This window comes from Manis javanica, chromosome 3, assembly GCF_040802235.1.
Source record: "Manis javanica isolate MJ-LG chromosome 3, MJ_LKY, whole genome shotgun sequence".
Taxonomy (NCBI): Eukaryota; Metazoa; Chordata; class Mammalia; order Pholidota; family Manidae; genus Manis; species Manis javanica.
This window is the reverse complement of record NC_133158.1, coordinates 33,805,139-33,824,900: the sequence shown is the minus strand read 5'-3', so window position 1 is coordinate 33,824,900 and position 19,762 is coordinate 33,805,139. Positions and strand designations below refer to the sequence as shown.

Below are 19,762 nucleotides of genomic sequence, written 5' to 3'. Positions count from 1 at the left end.
CATGGGTCAAATTCTCTATTCTTCCATTCTTAAAAAAAAAATTTTAAGAGCTCTATAGAGATAACAATTCACATACCTACAGTGTATAATTCTGTAGCTTTTAAAGTTTTCATAAGGTTGTGCAGCCATCCCCACTGTCTAGTTCAGAACATTTTCTTTATCCCAAAGAAACCCTTTCACCCCTTAGCTATCACATACCTACCCCCAATTTCCCTATTTCTGCAGCCATAGATAGGCAACTACTTTACTTTTTCTTTTTATAGATCTACCTATTGTGGACTTTTCCTATAAATGGAATCATATAATATGTATCCTTTTGTGTCTGGCTTCTTTCATTCAGCATGTTTTCAAGGTTCATCCTCAGTGTAGCATGAATCAATATGTCCTTTATTTTCATGGCTGAATAATATTCCACCATATGTATATACCACATTTTGTTTATTCATCAGTTGGTGGATGTTTTTTTTCTCCTACTTTTTGACTATTAGAAATAATGCTGCTCTGAACATTCATGTACAAGTTTTGTGTGAACTTTGTTTTCATTTCTCTGGCATATACCTACAAGTGGAATTGTTGAATCATACATTCTCTGTTTAAATACTCGAAGAACTGACACTGGTTTTCCAAAGTGTCTGTGCTGTTCTGTATTCCCACCAGAAGTGTATGAGAGTTCCAGGTTCTCCACATCCTTGCCAACAATACTTTTATCCTTGTGAAGTGGTATCTTAATGTGGTTTTAATTTGCATTTCTATAGTAACTACAAATGTGCAGTTTTCATGGGCTTATAGGCCATTTGTATATCTTCTTTGAAGAAATGTCTGTTCTATTCCTTTGCCCATTTGTTAATTGTTTTTAGCATTTTTATTACTGGATTATAAGGGTTCTTTATATATTCACAGTACAAGTTGCTTATCAAATATATGGTTTGCAAATTTCTCCCATTCTCTGGGTGTCTTTTCACTTTATAGTATCCTTTGAAGCACAGAAGTTTTTCATTTTGACAAAGACCATTTTAAGCTACTTTTTCTCTTATTCTTTAAGTGTGATGGCTAAGAAATTATTGCCTAATCCAGGGTCACAAAGATTTATATCTATGTGCTTTCTTATTTTTGTATAAGATATGAGGTAGGGTTTAATGTATTTCTTTTACCTCTTGATTCTTAATATATTTTTTAAAATTTCTGTTCAAAGAGAGCCTCAGTGGTATAATTAGTCATGTGTAATAAATATATGGTGTTTATAACTCAGTCTTCAGAAAATTTTTCAGGAGGTTTGGATAGTATTAATAGCTATTATGGGCTGAATGGAATTAATACTTAACATATTACATATTAACCCTCTCATCAGTCTCAAAAAATAGAAGTACTATACCCATGTTGCATTTGAAAAAACTGGATTTAAGTGACTTGTTGAGGTTGACAGTATATGATTCAGAGCCCAGTTCTGCCTCATTCCAGTTCTGTCTATTTGGTGTTCAAATTATACTGATGGCTTTAAAATTTCTGTAGATAATGTAAATATCTAAATCAGAGAGTCAGCATATTATTCTATCAGTTAAGAATTCCAGATACCTGAAATATTAACTTGCAGAGCAATAAAAGACTCAACCAATATTCTAAATGTTCATTATTAAGTAAAGATTTAATTTGTATGCTGTGGTAAAATGGCTAGCCAGCCATTTCTTCTTAATTACACATAAACAGAGCTAGCAAATAATGCATACATGGATGCTGGGAGATATATTCTGCAGGATTTGAGCTTCATAACACCGTCTCTAAAATGGTTTATGCCTATCATACCTATCTCTTAAGCCAAGAGAAAACTAGTTTATGTAAAGCATTTTGTAAACTAAACATTACTATGAGAATACGGGATTCTGTTTTCCTTATTAAGGTGACTTTTTGTTGATAACATTAATTCTTAGGAAAGAAAAAATCTTTTTACAACTACCCAGCAATTAATTATGATATGCTTTATAAAATTGAGGTATAATTCATTTACTATAAAATTTGCCCTTTTGAAATGTACAGTGTAGCAGTTTTTGTTACATTCACCAGGTTGTACACCCATCACCAGTGTCTAGTTCCAAACATTTTCATCAACCCAAAAAGAATCTGTCCCTGCTGGCAGTTATTCTCCCTTCTCCCATACCCTGTCCCTGACAACCACTAATTTCCTCTCTGTCCCTATGGATATGCCTATTCTGGGCATTTTATTTAAATAGCATCATAAATATATGGTCTTTTATGACTAATTTAATGTTGTAGCATACATCAGTATGTGAGTAAAATTGTATTATTTCCAGAATATCTAGCCTAGCTTTGGTGCATTTGAATATCCTCAGGGGTAGAGAGAAGTTCATCTCCATCTCAAAGGATAATTACCTGGGCAACTGAGGGTGTGTCTGAACCTGAGTGGTTAAGGGTAGGGGCTGGCTTGCTTGCTTGCTTCTGGAGCAGGGGAGAGAGATGGTGCAGGACTGCAGTTTGTAAGCAATAAATGGGTTTTAAACTTTATTTCTCCCTTTGACTGATTTAGATTTTTAGAGGTATTTTGCCCCAGGATTTCCTCTCCCTGGACTTACACAGTACTTTATTCCTTTTTCTTGGGTTGTTTCTACTTATGAGCTATTATGCAGAATGCTGATGTGAACATTTCTTTACAAGTTTTTGTGTGGATATATGTTTGCCTTTCTCTTGAGTGTATATACCTAGGAGTAGAATTGTTGGTTTATATGGCAATTCTGTATTTACCTTTGAAGACCAACCAGACTGTTTTCCAAAGCTGCTGTTCCATTCTGTATTCCTGCCAGCAAAGGATGAGAATTCCAATTTTTCCACATCCTTACCAACATTTGTTATCATCTGTCATTTTGATTGTAGTCATCCTAGTGGATGTAAAGTGGTATCTCATTGTGGTTTTGATTTCTATGTTGGTTATTCATATATCTTTGGGATGGGGGGATTTCTATTCAACTCCTTGGCCCATTTTTAAATTGTTTTTGTCTTATTTATTTGTTTGTTTGTTTGTTTATTATTTTTATTAATTTATTTTTAATAAGGTATTACTGATATACATTCCTATGAAGGTATCACATAAGCAATATTGTGGTCACTACATTCACCCATATCATCAAACACCCCCATACCCTATTGGAGTCACTGTCCATCAGCATAGTAAGATGCCACCGAGTCATTACTTGTCTTCTCTGTAATACATTGTCTTCCCTGTTACCCCTCCCCACACACTATGTGTGCCAGTCATAATATCCCTTAATGCCCTTCTTCCTCCCTCTCTTCCCACCTGCCCTCCCCTTTCTTAACCACTAGTCCCTTCTTGGAGTCTGGGAGTCTGCTGCTGTTTTGTTCCTTCACTTTTGCTTTGTTCTTACACTCCACAAATGAGTGAAATCATTTGGTACTTGTCTTTCTCCGCCTTGCTGATTTCACTGAGCATGATACCCTCTAGCTCCATCCATGTTGTTGGAAATAGTAGGATTTATTTTCTTATGGCTGAATAATAATCCATTGTGAATATGCACCACATCTTCCTCATCCATTCATCTACTGATGAACATTTGGATTGCTTCCATATCTTGACTATTGTAAATAGTGCTGCGATAAGCATAGGCGTGCATATGTCTTTTTGAATCTGGGATCTTGTTTTCTATGGGTCCATTCCTAGGAGTGGAATTCCTGGGTCAAATGATATTGCTGTTTTTAGTTTTTTTGAGGAACCTCCGCAGTGTAGGAGAGTTCCCCTTTCTCCACATTCTCACCAGCATAGATGTTGGCCATCCTAACTGGTGTGAGGTGATATCTCATTGTGGTTTTAATTTGCATTTCCCTGATAACTGGCAATGTGGAGCATCTTTTCATGTGCTTCCTGGCCATCTGAATTTCTTCTTTGAAGAAGTGTCTGTTCATGTCCTCTGCCCTTTTTTAAATTGGGTTATTTGCTTTTTGGATGTTGAGGAGTGTGAGTTCTTTATATATTTTGGATGTTAACCCCTTGTTAGATATGTCATTTATGAATATATTCTACCATACTGTAGGATGCCTTTTTGTTGTACTGATGGTGTCTTTTGCTGTAGAGAAGCTTTTTAGTTTGATGTAGTCCCATTTGTTCCTTTTTTCTGTGGGTTCCTTTGCCGGAGGAGATGTGTTCATGAAAAAATTGCTCATGTTTATCTTCAAGAGATTTTTGCTTGTTTTCGTCTAAGAGTTTTACGGTTTCATGACTTACATTCAGGTCTTTGATCCATTTCGAGTTTGCTTTTGTATTGAAGTTAGACAGTGATCCAGTTTCCCTCTGTTGCTTGTAGCTTCCCAGTTTTACCAACACCAGTTGTTGAAGAGACTGTCATTTTCCCATTGCATGTCCATGGCTCCTTTATCGTTTATTAATTGACCATAGATGTTTGGGTTTATATCTGGACTCTATTCTGTTCCACTGGTCTACAGGTCTGTTCCTGTGACAGTACCAAATTGTCTTGATTATTGTGGCTTTGTAGTAGAGTTTGAAGTTGGGGAGCATAATTCTCCCAGTTTTATTCTTCCTTCTCAGGATTGCTTTGGCTATTCAGGGTCTTTTGTGGTTCCACATAAATTTTAGAACTATTTGTTCTACTTTGTTGAAGAATGCTTTTGGTATTCTGGTAGGGATTGCATTGAATCTGTAGATTGCTTTAGGCAGGATGGCCATTTTGACCATATTAATTCTTCCTATCCATTAGCACGGGGTGTATTTCCATTTATTAGTGTCTTTAATTTCTCTCATGACTGTCTTGTAGTTTTCAGGGTATAGGTCTTTCACCTCCTTGGTTAGGATTTTTCCTAGGTATTTTATGCTTTTTGATGCAATTGTAAATGGAATTGTTTACCTGATTTCCGTTTCTCCTAGTTCATTGTTATTATATAGGAATGGAACAGAGTTCTGTGTATTAATTTTGTATCCTTGAACTTTGCTGAATTCAGCTATTAGTTCTAGTAGTTTTGGGGTAGGTTCTTAAGGATTTTTTATGTACAACATGATGTCATCTGCAAACAGTAACAGTTTAACTTCTTCCTTGCCAATCTGGATGCCTTTTCTTTCTTTGTGTTGTCTGATTGCTGTGATTAGGACCTCCTGTACTATGTTGAATAAAAGTGGGGAGAGTGTGTGTCCTTGTCTTGTTCCTGATCTTAAAGGTAAAGCTTTCAGCTTTTCTCTGTTAAGTATGATGTTGGCTTTGGGTTTCTCATATATGGCCTTTATTATGTTGAGGTGGTTGCCCTCTATACCCATTTTGTTGAGAGTTTTTATCATGAGTGGATGTTGAATTTTGTTGAATGCTTTTTCAGCATCTATGGAGATGCTTTTGTGATTTCAGTCCTCCTGTTTGTTGATGTATTTTCTAATATTGTACTGTCCTTGCATCCCTGGAATAAATCCTACTTGATCATGATGGAACATGTTTTTTATGTATTTTTGAATTTGGTTTGCTAATATTTTGTTGAGTATTTTTGCATCTATATTCATCAGGGATATTGGTCTGTAATTTTCTTTTGTTGTGGTGTCTTTGTCTGGTTTTGGTATTAGAGTGACATTGACCTCCTAGAATGAGTTTGGCAGGATTCCCTCCTCATCTATGTTTTGGAAAACATTAAGGAAGATGGGTATTAGAGGTCTTTCTAAATGTTTGATAAAATTCAGTGGTGATGGCATCTGTTCCAGGAGTTTTGTTTTTAGGTAGTTTTTTGATTAACAATTCAATTTCGTTGCTGGTAATTTGTTCTGATTTTCTGTTTCTTTCTGGGTCAGTCTTGGAAGGTTGTGTTTTTCTGTAAAGTTGTCCATTTCTTCTAGATTATCTAATTTGTTAGCATACAGTTTTTCATAATATTCTCTAATAATTCTTTATATATTTGTGGTGTCTGTAGTGATTTTTCCTTTCTCAGTTCTGATTCTGTTTATGTGTGTAGACTCTCTTTTTTTCTTGATAAGTCTGGCTAGGGGTTTATTTATTTTCTTAAAGACCCAGCTGTTAGTTTCATTGATCCTATTGTTTTATGCTTCTCAAGTTTATTTATTTTTGCTTTGATCTTTATTATGTCCCTCCTTCTGCTGACTTTGGGCCTCATTTGTTCTTCTTTTTCTAGTTTCTTTAATTGTGAGTTTAGACTGTTCATTTGGGATTGTTTTTGTTTCTTGAGGCAAGCCTGTATTGCAAAGTTCCTTCTTCTTAGAACTTCCTTTGCTGCATCCAACAGGTTTTGGGCTGTTAAGTTGTTGTCATTTGTCTCCATATATTGCTTGATCTCTTTTTTATTTGGTCATTGATCCATTCGTTATTTAGGAGCATGTTGTTAAGCCTCCATGTGTCTGTGGGCTTTTTGTTTTCTTTGCATAATTTATTTCTAGTTTCATAGCTTCATGGTCTTTTTTAATTCACTGAGGCTGTTTTTGTGGCCTAGTATGCGGTCTATTCTGGAAAATGTTCCATGTGCACTGGAAAAGAATGTGTATCTTGTTGCTTTTGGGTAGAATGTTCTGTAGATGTCTGTTAGGTCCGCCTGTTCTAATGCATTGTTCAGTGCCTCTGTCTCCTTACTTATTTTCTGTATGGTTTATCTGTCCTTTGGAGTGAATGGTGTGTTGAAGTCTCCTAAAATGAATGCATTGCATTCTATATTCCCCTTTAATTCTGTTAGTATTTGTTTCACATACGTAGGTGCTCTCATGTTGGGTGTATAGCTATTTATGATGGTTATATCCTCTTGTTGGACTGACCCCTTTATCATTATATATTACAATTATTATGTATTTATCTTTGTCTTGTGTTACTTTCTTTGTTTTTAAATCTATTTTGTCGAAGTACTACTACTCCTGCTTTTTTCTCCCTACTATTTGCATGAAATATCTTTCCATCCCTTCACTTTTAGTCTGTGTATGTCTGGGTTTGAAGTGAATCTGTTGTAGGCACCATATAGATGGGTCTTTTTTTTTTTATGCATTCTGTAACTCTGTCTTTTGTTTGGTGCATTCAGTCCATTTTCATTTCAGGTGATTATCAGTAGATATGTATTTATTGCCATTTGCAGGCTTTAGATTTGTGGTTACCAAAGGTTCTAGGGAAGCTTCCTTACTATCTAACACTCTAAAATAACTCGCTTATTCTGCTATTTCAAATACAGTCTAAAGGTTCTTTTGTTACTCCTGTCTTCTTCCTCCACCACTCTTCATATATTAGGTGTCATATTCTGTACTTTGTCTATCCCTTGATTGACTTTGGGGGTAGTTGGTTTCATTTTGCATTTACATAGTAATTAATTGGTCCACTTCCTTTACTGTGGTTTTATTTTCTCTAGTGACATCTATTTAACCTTAGGAACACTTCCATCTATAGCAGTCCCTTTAAAATATACTGCAGAGATGGTTTGTGGGAGGTAAATTCCCTCAACTTTTGCTTATCTGTAAATTACTTAATACCTGCTTCAAATTTAAATGATAATCTTGCTGGGTAGTGTATTCTTGGTTTGAGGCCCTTGTGTTTCATTGCATTAAATATATTATGCCACTCCCTTTTGGCCTGTAAGGTTTGCTGAGATACCTGATGGACTTTCCCCTATACATGATCTTTTTTTGCTCTCTGGCTGCTTTTAGTACTCTGTCCTTGTCCTTAATCTTTGCCATTTCAATTATTATATGTCTTAGTGTTGTCTTCCTTGGGTCCCTTGTTTTGGGAGATCACTGCACTTCCATGACCCAAGAGACTGTTTCTTTCCCCAGATTGGGGAAGTTTTCAGCAATTATTTCCTCAAAGAGACTCTCTATCGCTTTTTTCCTCTCTTTTTCTTCTGGTATCCCTTTAATGTGAATATTGTTCTGTTTGGATTGGTTGCACACTTTTATTCTTTCATTCCTAGAGAATCTTTTTTCTTGCTGTGCCTCAGCTTCTTTGTTTTCCTGTTTCTATTTCATTTACCATCTCCTCTACCTCATCTAATCTACTTTTAAGTTCTCCATTTTATGTTTAATTTCAGATACTGTGTTTTTCAAAGTTTCTGTCTCTTTTTTAAAGTCTTCCCTGAAATCTTAAATATTTTTCTGTAGCTCCATGAGCATGTTTATGATTTTTATTTTGAAGTCTTTATCAAGATTGGTGACTTCAGTTTCACTTAGCCCTCTTTCTGGTGTTTGAGTTTTTGTTTTTACAAAATTTTTTTGCTGTTTCATTCTAGGGATTCCTATGGAATAATGACTTTGTGTAGGCAGCGCCCTATAGTGCCCAGAAGCTCTACTCTCTGGAGCTTCCCAGCACCTGGAGTGATGGCCCAGGTCACAGGTGCATGGCATCAGCACCTGATGGGAGGAAAGAGCTCTTTCCTGCTTCCTGGCTACAGTTCTGGCCTCTGCTACCAGGTCCAGTGGGCTGAGCAAGCAGGAAGGAGCCTCTGTGTTATGCCCCTTTAGTGTAGGCAGGGCTGCTCTCCGGCTGGCCTGGCATGATGGCAGGGGCAGCAGGTTTGTGAACTGTGCCTGTGGGGCAGAAGGAACAGCTGGCTGCAAACTGCAGTGGGGGCCTCGGCCCTGCATTGACAGCCAGGGAGATTGAGTATCTGAAGTTCTTGAAAGTTCCCAGCCTGCTGGGCTGAGTGTGCCAGGATGAATTTGTTCACCTGTCCTTTCTCCTGAGCAGCAAGCTCTGTGTAATCCTTGCCCCTTTAGCACCCGTCTCGCTTTTGGGAAGTCTTTCAAATTGCCTGCCTTTCTTTTGTCCTGGAGCGGCCAGTTGTGGGTACCTGTTCTCCCCAGTTGGCTAGAGTTTCAGTCTCTCCATGAATTCTGCCTGTCTTTGCTTTCCAACCACACTAATCTCCAAAGCACCATGTAATGTGGGTTCGTGCTCCCCAAGCAGATCTCCAGGGCTGGGTCTTTAGCAGTCCAGGACTTCTACTCCCTACCTGCTCTGTTTCTCTTCCTCCTGTCTGTGAGCTGGGGTGGCAGGAGTGCTTGGGTCCCACTGTATTATCGTGGCTTTCCTTCTTTACTCTTTTCTGTGAGGTCTTCTCTTTTCCCCAGATGTATATGCAGTCTGTTTTCCAGTCTTTGGGTCACTCTTTCAGGATTAGTTCTGCTTGCTATATTTTGATGTTAAATGTGGTTTTGGGAGGAGATTTCTGCCTCACTTCTCATGTCACCATCTGTTTCCCCTTCCTACTCCAAACTCCAACTCTAGCTTTTCTAATTGCCCGTTTATTTACCCTTACTTAAATCTTTATTATTCTAGTCAACTGTAAGTTTTATCTAGTGTCTTTTCATTTCATCTTGCAGGACTCCCTTGAACATTTCTTACAGGCCAAGTCTAGTGATTAGAAACTCGTTCAGCTTCTGTTTTTCTGGGAATGTTCTGATTTCTCCATCACTTTTGAAGGGCAGTTTTGTCAGGTGTAGGATTCTTGGTTGACAGCTTTTCTCTTTGAGCACTTGAATATATCAGCCCATTGTCTTCTGGCATCCTAAGTTTCTGATGAGAAATATGCAAATAATCTAATTGAGGATCCCTTGTATGTGATGATTCTCTTGCTGCTTCAGGATTCTCTCTTTGTCTTTTGAAAGTCTCATTATAATGTGTCTTTGAGTTCCTTGGAGCTGTTGAGCTTCTTATATATTTATATCCGTATCTTTCATCAAATCTGGGAGTTTTTACTCTTCAGGTGCACTTTTTGTCCCTCTCACCTCTCTTTGTGGACTCCGTGGTGCATATGTTGGTGTCCTTCAGGCCTCTTAAGCACTGGTCACTTTTCCTTCTTTTTTATGTTCCTCAGACTTGATCATTTTCATTGTTCTATCTAAAACTTAGCAGTCTCTCCTGCTTGCTGAAGTCTGCCTTTGAATCCCTCTAGTGAATTTTTCATTTCAGTTATTTTACTTTTCAGTTTCAGAATTTATTTTTGATTTCTTTTTAGGTTTTCTCTTTATTGATATGTCCAGTTTATTCATATATCATTTTCTGACTTCTTAAACATCTTCCTTTAGTTCTTTAAGTGTCTTCCAGACAGTTGTTTTAAAGTCTTTTTCTGATAGAGCTGACATCAGACCAATTTCAGGGATAATTTCTGTTCATTATTTTTTTTGAATGACTTTTACTTTCCTGTTCTTTGTAGTTTTTGTTTTTGAAAATTACATTTGAATCTAATAATGTGGTAACTCAAAGTAAGGTTCTCCCCCTTTCCTACGATAATGCTGTTCTTGTTACTGAGGGCTTTTTGAAGTACTGAGGCTGTCTCTGTGCCAGGAGTTATCCTGATATGTCAACTTAACGTCTTCTAAGGCCTTTTCTAAACCTGTTTCTTTCCCTGTGCACTCACTTTCTAATTTTCCCTGTATAGGCTGTTGCTTTTGAATGTCCTAGTCTTTAAAGTCTGGCTCCCAGAAGAGAAAAATGGGAGGTGGGGAGAAACAGTCTAGCCCTTTAAGTCCCCTAGAGGTCACTTCAGCCGGAGATGCAGAGATGGAGGGGCTTACAACAATGGCTACACTCTTTGATCACCTCCTTGATCAGAAGCAGCGATCAGCAATTGGAGCACAGATCCCCAATATTTGGAGGACAAGGGTCATTTTTGCCTACCCATGTTCCCACAAGCCATGTGCATGCTGTTCAGGAACATGTGCAGAGCTGCCTACTTTGTGGTGGAGGTGGGGGATGGGTAGCCGCTGCTGTTCTAAGACCTGAAATTTATTGAAATTAACCACAATTAAAAATCAATTTATTGTCCAAGCCTTCAGTTGGAAGTTGCAAGCCTACAATCGATTCCAGAGTTCCAAAATAGTTACATCAGACAGATTCTACCAGTGCAGTGTATGGCAAGGTGGAAAGATAAATTCCTGGTAAATCCTACTCTACCATTTTCCCAGAATCCTCTCTCATGTTAATTTCTGTATAGTGTGGGGGTGGGAGGTCCAGTTTCATTCTCCTGCATGTTGTGTCCAGTTTTCTCATCACCATTTGTTGGAAGGATTATTCTTTCCCCACTGAATTTTCCACTTTTGTGGAAAATTGTTTGACCATATATTACAAGGGTTTATTCCTGGGGTCTTAATTTTATTGATATTTATAGCTGTCTTTGTACCAGTGTCACACCATCTTGATTACTGTAGCTTTTGTAGTAAGTTTTGAAATGAGGAAGTGTGAGTCCTCCAACTTTGTTCTTTTTCAAGATTGTTTTGCCTATTCTGGGTTCCTTGCATATCCTTACGAATTTTAGAATCACCTTGTCAATTTGTGCCATAAAACCATCTGGAACTTTACGTTAAATCTAGATAAATTCGAGTAATATTGACATCTTAACAATATTAAGTCTTCAGATCCATCGACATAGATGTCTTTGTATTATGTAGATCTTTAATTTCTTTCAGTAGTGTTTTGTAGTTTTCAGTGTTTAAGTCACACTTTCATTAAATGTATTCCTAAGTATTTTCTTGTTTTTGATGCTGTGGGGATTATTTCCCTAATTTATTTTCTGATGGCTCTTTCTTAATGTGTAGAAATACAGTTGGTTCTTAGATGTTGATCTTGTATCCTATAATCTTGAGACTCACTTATTACTAGCTCTGAGTTTTTTTGTGGATTTGTTTAGGATTTCCTGCATATAAGATCATGTCATCTGCACATAGTTCTTCTTTCTTTCCAAATCCGGATGCTTTTGTTTCTTTTTCTGGCTTAATTGCCCTGGTATAACCTCCAGTACTATGTCAAGTAGGCATGGTGGGTGAAAGTGGACATTTCTTTTCAGTTCCTGACCTTAGGGAGAAAGCTGTGAGTCTTTCACCAGTAAGTATTTTATTAGCTATGAGTATTTATAAATAAATACTCCTTATCAGGTTAAAAACTTACCTTCTAAGTTTATTGAATGATTTTATTATGAAAGGGTGTTAGATTTTTGTCAAATGCTTTTTCTGTGTCAATTGAGATAATTGAGTTGATGTGGCTTTTGTCCTGTGTTCTTTCAATATAGTGTATTACGTTGTCTGATTCATATGTTGAACCAAACCTGCATCCCAGGGGTAAATCCTACTTAGTCATGGTGTATAATCCTTTATATGCTTCCGGATTCAGCTTTCTAGTGTTCTTTTGAGGATTGTTACATCTATATTCATAAGGAACATTAGTCTATAGTTTTCTTTTCTTGAGATGTCTTTTCCTAGTTGTGCTATCAAATAATAATGGCTTCATAGATGAATAGGAAAGCGTTCCTTCCTCTTCTGTTTTTTGGGAAAGTTTGCAAAACATTGATTCATGATACACTTTTATGCAAGGAAAAATATCTGCCCACCTCAGGTGCACAGGTGAACTCTCAGACCTTTAAACCTAGCCTTTGGTGGGTACTGACTAAATTCCAGACCCTTATATTACTGATGGCCTTTTGCTGACCCCCATCCCAATGGGGCTGGGAGGTTTCCAGGACTTTGCCAAGGACTAATCCCAGTAATTCTCAGTGTAAACCTGGTTCTGTTTCCCATCTTCTTCAGTGTTGTGAGAGCCTATCTTTTGGAAACTAGCATCTTAAAGGAATGTTTTACAGCTGCTTTTGGTGACAGTGAAAAAAATCTAAAGATAATCTCTAAAAAGTTACTTTGGTAGCTTTTTATTTTGCTGAAGTTGTGCACAGCGGATCTGAAGATTCCTTTGCTTTTTCCCTTGCATTTTCAGCATTAGGAACAACTACTGTAAGATTGTGTTTTCTTGGGCCATCTTGTGGCAGTATCTCATTGATTCCTTTGTCATGCTGGGTCCATCCTCCACAAATACACAAGTTTATTACTCAGAGTCACAGGGGGAGCAAGAGGCATGGTCCTCAGGCCACCACTGGGCATTTTGCTGAGCCCCCTTGTGATCCAGCCTACTTTTCACCCACAGGTACCACGTACACAGACCTCTCAGCCGGAATCTCCAGGGATGACCAGCCCCTCCCCGCGCATCCAGATAATCTCCACCGACTCTGCGGTAGCCTCACCTCAGCGCATTCAGGTACCTGCACCAGTCCCATGTAGCTCCACAGCTGTGGCTGCCTGAGTCCTTTCCAAAAGAAAACCTGCTTAAGGCTTTTTTCTTAGGAGGTGTGCTTCTTGAGCATCAAGTACAGTACAATCTCATTTGTTCTTTAAAAAATAAAAGAAGAAAAAGTTTACATTTGTCAAACTAACTTACATTAATGCAGAGAGGTCTAAACTGTTGTTTCAGACTATTGGGATTCAGTACTACTACATTACTTATGTGCTTCCAAATTGAGAAGCAATATGTCCTGGTAGTTAAAAGAGTATGGGTCCCCACTTGAAGTCAAATCCAGTGCCCCACTTTATAGCTTTTTTGACTTTGGGAAATTAACTTTTCAGTGTTTCACATTTTCATTTAGAATATATATATAATGCTAGTACTTACCTCATAAGGTTAGTTATCATCCTCAATGGGTTATTGCTTGTAAAGTGCTTAGAACAGTGCCTGATGCATACTAATTCAGTATGTACTACTTACATATAATAACCATTATTACTAATATTATTATTATTAACTAATCAGTATTCACTTACGAGAAGTTTAGTCTTCCCCAGTGGTCTGAACCTGCCTCTGGCCCATTGAACAAAGAGAAAGAAGGTGTGTGTATCAAAATCGTGGTCAACAAGCTGGGTGGAAGGGATGATAAATTGATGACACACAGATTAAAGAGTCATCATTACCTCAACAAACTGAGTCAAAAGGCCAACCAAAAAACATGAGCAGAGAGGTACAGCAGAGAAACAGCAGTTATACAGCATGAGTCTGAGAGAAGATAGGTAGTCAAATGAATAGTAAAAGGACTGCTTGCATGTGCAGCTTGTTTCAAGGTCAGTAGAAGGGAGCAGTGTGAAATAGTAACTAGGTATTTTCTATAGTGCTTCCCCATCTGAAAAGTGATTTTATGGACTACCTATTATAAACTAAGTATCAAAGAGTTATAATAAGTAAAATTAAATAAGATTAAAAATTATATTCCTATTGTGTCTGTATTGCATAATATTTTATCATAAATACAGAAGGTCATTTACTTGTCATTATTTTAACTTCACACCAAGTAGGAAACACTTATCTGAGTTTGGAAATTGAGAAGTAAGGAGCACAACATTAAAGAAGTTTTACTGTTTCTCAGAATTAGGACCTTGATATAACTAGATACTTTTTCTCTTTTACTTTGTTCTTATTTGCTGATCATGACTTAAAAATGGGTCCTTTATAGTTTTATGTAGCAGGTCTTGGGATCCTGGCCACCTCTCCTGATTCTGGGAAAGGAGCTCACTATGCACTGTATCCTGGTCTCAAATATGCAATACGTATTTACTAACTCTAGTCACCATGTTGTATGTTATATCCCTATGAGTTATTTATTTTACAACTGGAATTTTGTACCTTTTGACTTACTTCACCCATCTTGCCCACCAGCCACCCCTCCACTTCTGGCAGCCACCAATCTGTGCTCTGTATAGAGCCTTTTTTTTTTTTTAAGATTCCATGTTGCCTCCCAGACCAGGAAGCTGCTATCCTGGGAGGAAATCAGAGCAATAAAATTCTTGTAAATAACCAAGAAGACTAATTAGAAAGTTAGTGTTTATTCAAAGGTAAACATTTTGGGACTACTTAGCAGGTGTACATCCCTAGCTAGCCCTTTGTCTCTCAACCGCCTATAAATCCCCTAAACAAAGTACCACCCCAGGGCTCTATTGTCTCCTCCTAGCTTGAGCCAGGAGTTCTGTCCTCTCACTTTCTCTCTAAGTAAAAGCCTCTGCCTTGCTCTCTTTAAAAAAAAAAAAAAAAAAAAACGAGGTTCCACATTGCTTTTCTCTAACTTATTTCACTTAGCAGACTGCCCTCAGAGTTCATCCATGTTGTCACAGAGGGCAAGATTTCATTATTTTTAATGAGTGAGTAATACTCCATATTGTCTGGAATCCTTATCTACTTTTTATCTTACCCATTGCTCCATCATCTTCTTTATCCATTTTCCATCAATGAGCACTTAAGATTGTTTCCATGTCCTGGCTATTGTAAATAATGGTGTAGTAAACATACGGGTGCATATATCTTTCCGAGTTCTTTTTGCTTTCTTCTGATAAATACCCGAAGTGGAATTGCTGGATCATATGATAGTTATATTTCTAATTTTTTGAGGAACCAACATACTGTGTTCAGTCTGTGCCAGTTGGCAGTCCCACCAGCAGAGTGCACAAGGGTTCCTTGTTCTCCACATTGTCACCAATGCTTTTTTTTTTTTATAATAGCTGTTCTAACAGGTGTAAGGTGATAACTCATTGTCTTTGATTTGTATTTCTCTGATTATTAGGGATGTTGCGCATGTTTTCATGTACCTCTGGCCAACTGTATTCTTTGGAAAAACAGCTATTCAGATCCTTTTTCTTATTTTTTAATAAGGTTGTTTGTTGTGTGGTTTTTTGTCTTACTTTGTATTTTGCTACTGAGATGTGTGAGTTCTTTATGTATTTGGATAGTAACTCCTTATCAGACACATGATGATTTGCAAATATTTTCTCATTTAGTAAGTTGCCTTTTCATTTTGTTGATGAATTCCTTGCTATGCAGAAGCTAATTTTTAGACTGATATAGTCCCACTTGTTTATTTTTTGCTTTTGTTGCCTTTGCTTTTGGTGTCAAATCCAAATAATCATCACCAAGACTGGTGTCAGGGAGCTTACTGCCTGTGTTTTCTTCTAGTTTTATGATTCCAGGTCTTAATGTTCAAATCTTCAATTGATTTTGAGTTGATTTTTGTGTATTTGAGAGGGGCCCAGTTTCATTCTTTCACAGGTTAACTATTGAGTTTTCCCAACGCCATTTATTGAAGAGACTATCCTTTCCCCATTGTATATTCCTGGCTCCTTTGTCATAAACTGATGGACCATATATGTGTGGGTTTATTGCTGAGCCTCTGTTCCGTTGATCTGTGTCTGGTCTTAGGCAGGTGCCATACTATTTTGCTTGCTGTAGCTTCATCATACAGTTTGAGTCAGGGAGCATGATGCCTTTAGCTTTGTTCTTTCTCAAGATTGCTTTGGCTATTTAGGATCTTGTGTGGTTCCATAAACATTTTAGGATTGTTTGATCTACTTCTGTGAAAAATGCCATTGGAATTTTGGTGGGGGTTACACTGAATCTGTAGATTGCTTTGGGCAGTATAGACATTTCAACCATTAATTCTTATAGTCCATGAGCACATTTTTTCATGTATTTGTGTTTTCTTTCAATTTTTTCACCAGTGTCTTAAAAACAGTTTTCAGAGTACAGGTCTTTCACCTCCTTAGTTAAATTTATTTTATGTATTTTATTCTTTTTGGTGAAGTTGTAAATGAGATTGTTTTCTTAATTTCTGTTTCTTATAGTTTATCATTAGTGTATAGAAGCACAACAGATTTTTATATATATTGACTTTGTATCCTGCCACTTTGGTGAAGTCATTCATTAGTTCTGACAGTTTTCTTGGTGGAATCTTCAGGGTTTTGTATATAATATCATGCCACCCTCAGGTAGTGACAGTTTTACTTCTTCCTTTCCAATTTGGGTGCCTTTTATTTCTTTTCTTGCTTGATGCAAGGGCCAGGACTTCTGGTACGATGTTGAACGAAAGTAGTGAGAGTGCGCATCCTCTTTTTGGATCTTGGAGGAAAAGCTTTCAGTTTTTCACCATTGAGTATGATATTAGCTTTGTGTTCATATGTGATTTTAACAGTAGTTTGCAGACTGCCTTCTTAGAGATTGTGCCAGCTTATTCTTCCACCAGCCTGATAGGAGAATGCCAATTTCCCTACACACTTACCTATATATTGTGTTGTGTATATTTTTTAATCTTTTTCAGTCTGCTAGGTAAAATATGTTGTTGCTGTATGAATTTTGCATTTCTCTTATTCATATGTAATGTATTACAATAAACAGACATTGTTCTGTTTTGAGTATCCAAGCTAATACTCAAATTTTATGAGATTATAAATAAGAAAGTACTCCTTTCCCTTCCCTGTACTCCTACCTCATTTACTTTTCAACCAATAAGCTTTTTTAAAATTAGGTCTAATTTAATATGATGATCTTATTACATTAAATGTGCTTTATGATCCAAGTAAAAATACATATACTAAAATTCTAGATGTCTCCAGAACCACTGCTCTGAAATACTCCAGATCAATTAGCTAACTATATATATTTATAGGAGGATTCATTTCAGAAAATTTATAGGAATTAGTTTATAAAACAGGATATAGTTCTAGGCTAACTTTTATGGTATTATCTGTAGTTCTTAGCTATCTGCCAGTCTGCTGAACAGTGGAGTTTTCAGGGTTCCATTCTGGACCCACTTTCTGCTCTGTATTTTCTCAAGCTGAGCCCATGGTTTTAATTGTCTCTCTATACAAATAACTCCCAAATAGTTATCTGTGGCCCAGACCGCCTGAGATTTCTTCTTTGACCCATGTGTTATTAAAAAATGTGTGGCTTAATTTCTAAATAATTGGAGAGTTTTCTAGCTATCTTTATTATTGATTTCTAGTTTAATTCCACTGTGGTCTAAGAACATACTTCATGATTCCTTTTTTTTCCCCCAAGGTATATAGTGTGGCCCAGAATATGAGCTGTCTTAGTGAACATTACATGTAAGCTTGAGAGGAATGCAAATTCTGCTGTTGTTAGGTGGATTATTTTATAAATGTTGATTATATCAAGTTTGGTTGGTAGTGCTGTCAGGTCCACTGTATCCTTATTGATTATCTGCCTGCTTGATCTCACCATTGCTGACAGGGAAGCAATCTTCCCAACTATAATAGTTGATCTCTCTTTCTCCTTGGCAATTCTGTCAGTTTTGCATCAAGTATTTTGATGCTCTGTTGTTAGGTGCATAGATGTTTAGGATTGTTATGTCTCTGAGGGGAATTGACCCTCTTATCATCATGCTATGCTCTTCTTTGTGCCTGATATTTTCCTTGAAGTCTACTTTGTCTTTTAATTAAATTAATAGTTACTCCATCAAACTAGAATTTATATTTGATAAAAAGTATCCCTCAAAAGTGAAGTAGAGTTCACTAGTGGGTGATTGCATGGTATCTTCTCTATTCTTTCACTTTTAATCTTTCTATGTCTAGGGTTTCCTATAGACAGTTTATAGTTGGGTCTTCTTTTTTTATCCAAATGACTCTCTCTTTTACTTGGTATATGTAGACTTTTCACGTTAAAAGAGATTATGGGTACATTTACATTAATATTAACCATGTGTGCAACTGTTTTCTAGTTGTTAACAGAGACTTCTTTTTCTGCCTTTTCTGGTTTTGATTGAACAACTCATGTGATCCTTTTTGTCTCATCTCTTAGCATAGCAAATAAACTTGACAAATGTTTTGAGTTGTTGCCTTAGAGTTTACGGTATGCATCTTAAGTTAATCTAAGTCCACCTTCAAATGACAATATTCTGTTATATTTCACATGTAATGTATAAAATACAGTATTCCTGATTCTCCCACCCCTTGTGACATTGCTGTCATTCATTTCACTGATCTACATCCTGTAATCACCCAGTACATTGTTACTGTTGTTAACTTAATTTAAATAATTATTTTTAGATCAATTAAGAATAAGAAAAAAAGATTTCATTTTACCTTCATTTATCCCTTCTGTGGCGTTCCATTCTTTATGTACATCCAAGTTTCAAACCTGTCTGTACAGTCATTTACTTTATGCTTAAAGAAAACCTTTTAACATTTCTTAACAGGGCAGGTCTGCTGGTGATGAATTTCCTTTGTTTTTTTTTTTTGTCTGAAAAAGTCTTTATTTTCCTTAACATTTTTGTTAGTTAAAATTATTTTAAGTGAAGTTTATATGGCATAAAATTTACCATTTTTCAATGAGCAGTTCAGTGACACCTTGTACATTTACAGTGTTGTACAACCTCCACCTCTATCTAGTTCCAGAACATTTCCATCAGTCTAGAATAAAGCCACTTACCCATTAAGCAGTTTCTCTCTGTTCCTACTTGCATCTGGTTCCTGGTAAACACCACTCTGCATTCAGTCTCTAGTAGATTTATAATTCTGGATATTCTGTATAAATGGAATCATAAAATATATGACCTTTTATGTCTTGACCTCTTTCACTTAGCATGTTTTCAAGATTTAGCCATATTTGTAGCAAGTATCAGTACTTTTCTTTTATGGGTATATAATATTCCATTGTATGTATATACCACAGTTGGTCCATTCACCCACTAGTGAACCTTACTTGACTTTTGAGAGATACTTTTTGTCAAATATAAATTCTAGTTTGATGGTTTACTTCTTTAAACATTTGAAGTATTTCGTTCAGCTCTCTTACAGCTTGCATGATTTCTGATGAGAAATCTACTGTAAACCTTAATCGTCTCTCTATAGGTAAGGTGGAATTCTTTTCCCCCACTCTAGCTTCCTTCAATATTTTCTTTTTGTCTTTGGTTTTCTGCTCTTTGTATATGTTGGGGAAATAAAATTAAAAGAACAAAAATATTCTGTCAACCCAGAAAGCCTCTCCACAAAGGGACAAAAAGGGAGAAAGAAAGAAAACAGGTTGTGGTATTTTGTTTTTGTTTTATTTATTGAATAAGCATCAAGCCACATGTGATGTGCATTACAGGCAATCCTCTAAGAAATTGAAAAGACAGAAAAGGTCATCCTCTTTTTTTTAAATTAAAATATCATTGATATACAATCTTTGTTGGTTTC

The 19,762-nt window shown here is 36.6% G+C and overlaps 1 protein-coding gene across 8 annotated transcripts in view; it reads left to right on the top strand.

Annotated features, from left to right (window-relative positions):
• NR2C2 (nuclear receptor subfamily 2 group C member 2) overlaps nt 1–19,762 on the top strand; it is a 149,150-nt gene that overhangs the window by 93,045 nt on the left and 36,343 nt on the right. For all 8 annotated transcript variants that reach the window (XM_037023795.2, XM_073231079.1, XM_073231082.1 and 5 more), the window contains one exon: nt 12,903–13,013. In XM_037023795.2, the coding sequence (XP_036879690.1) occupies nt 12,942–13,013 (72 nt within the window). In that variant the 5' untranslated portion in view covers nt 12,903–12,941. The remainder of the gene's footprint in view (nt 1–12,902; nt 13,014–19,762) is intronic.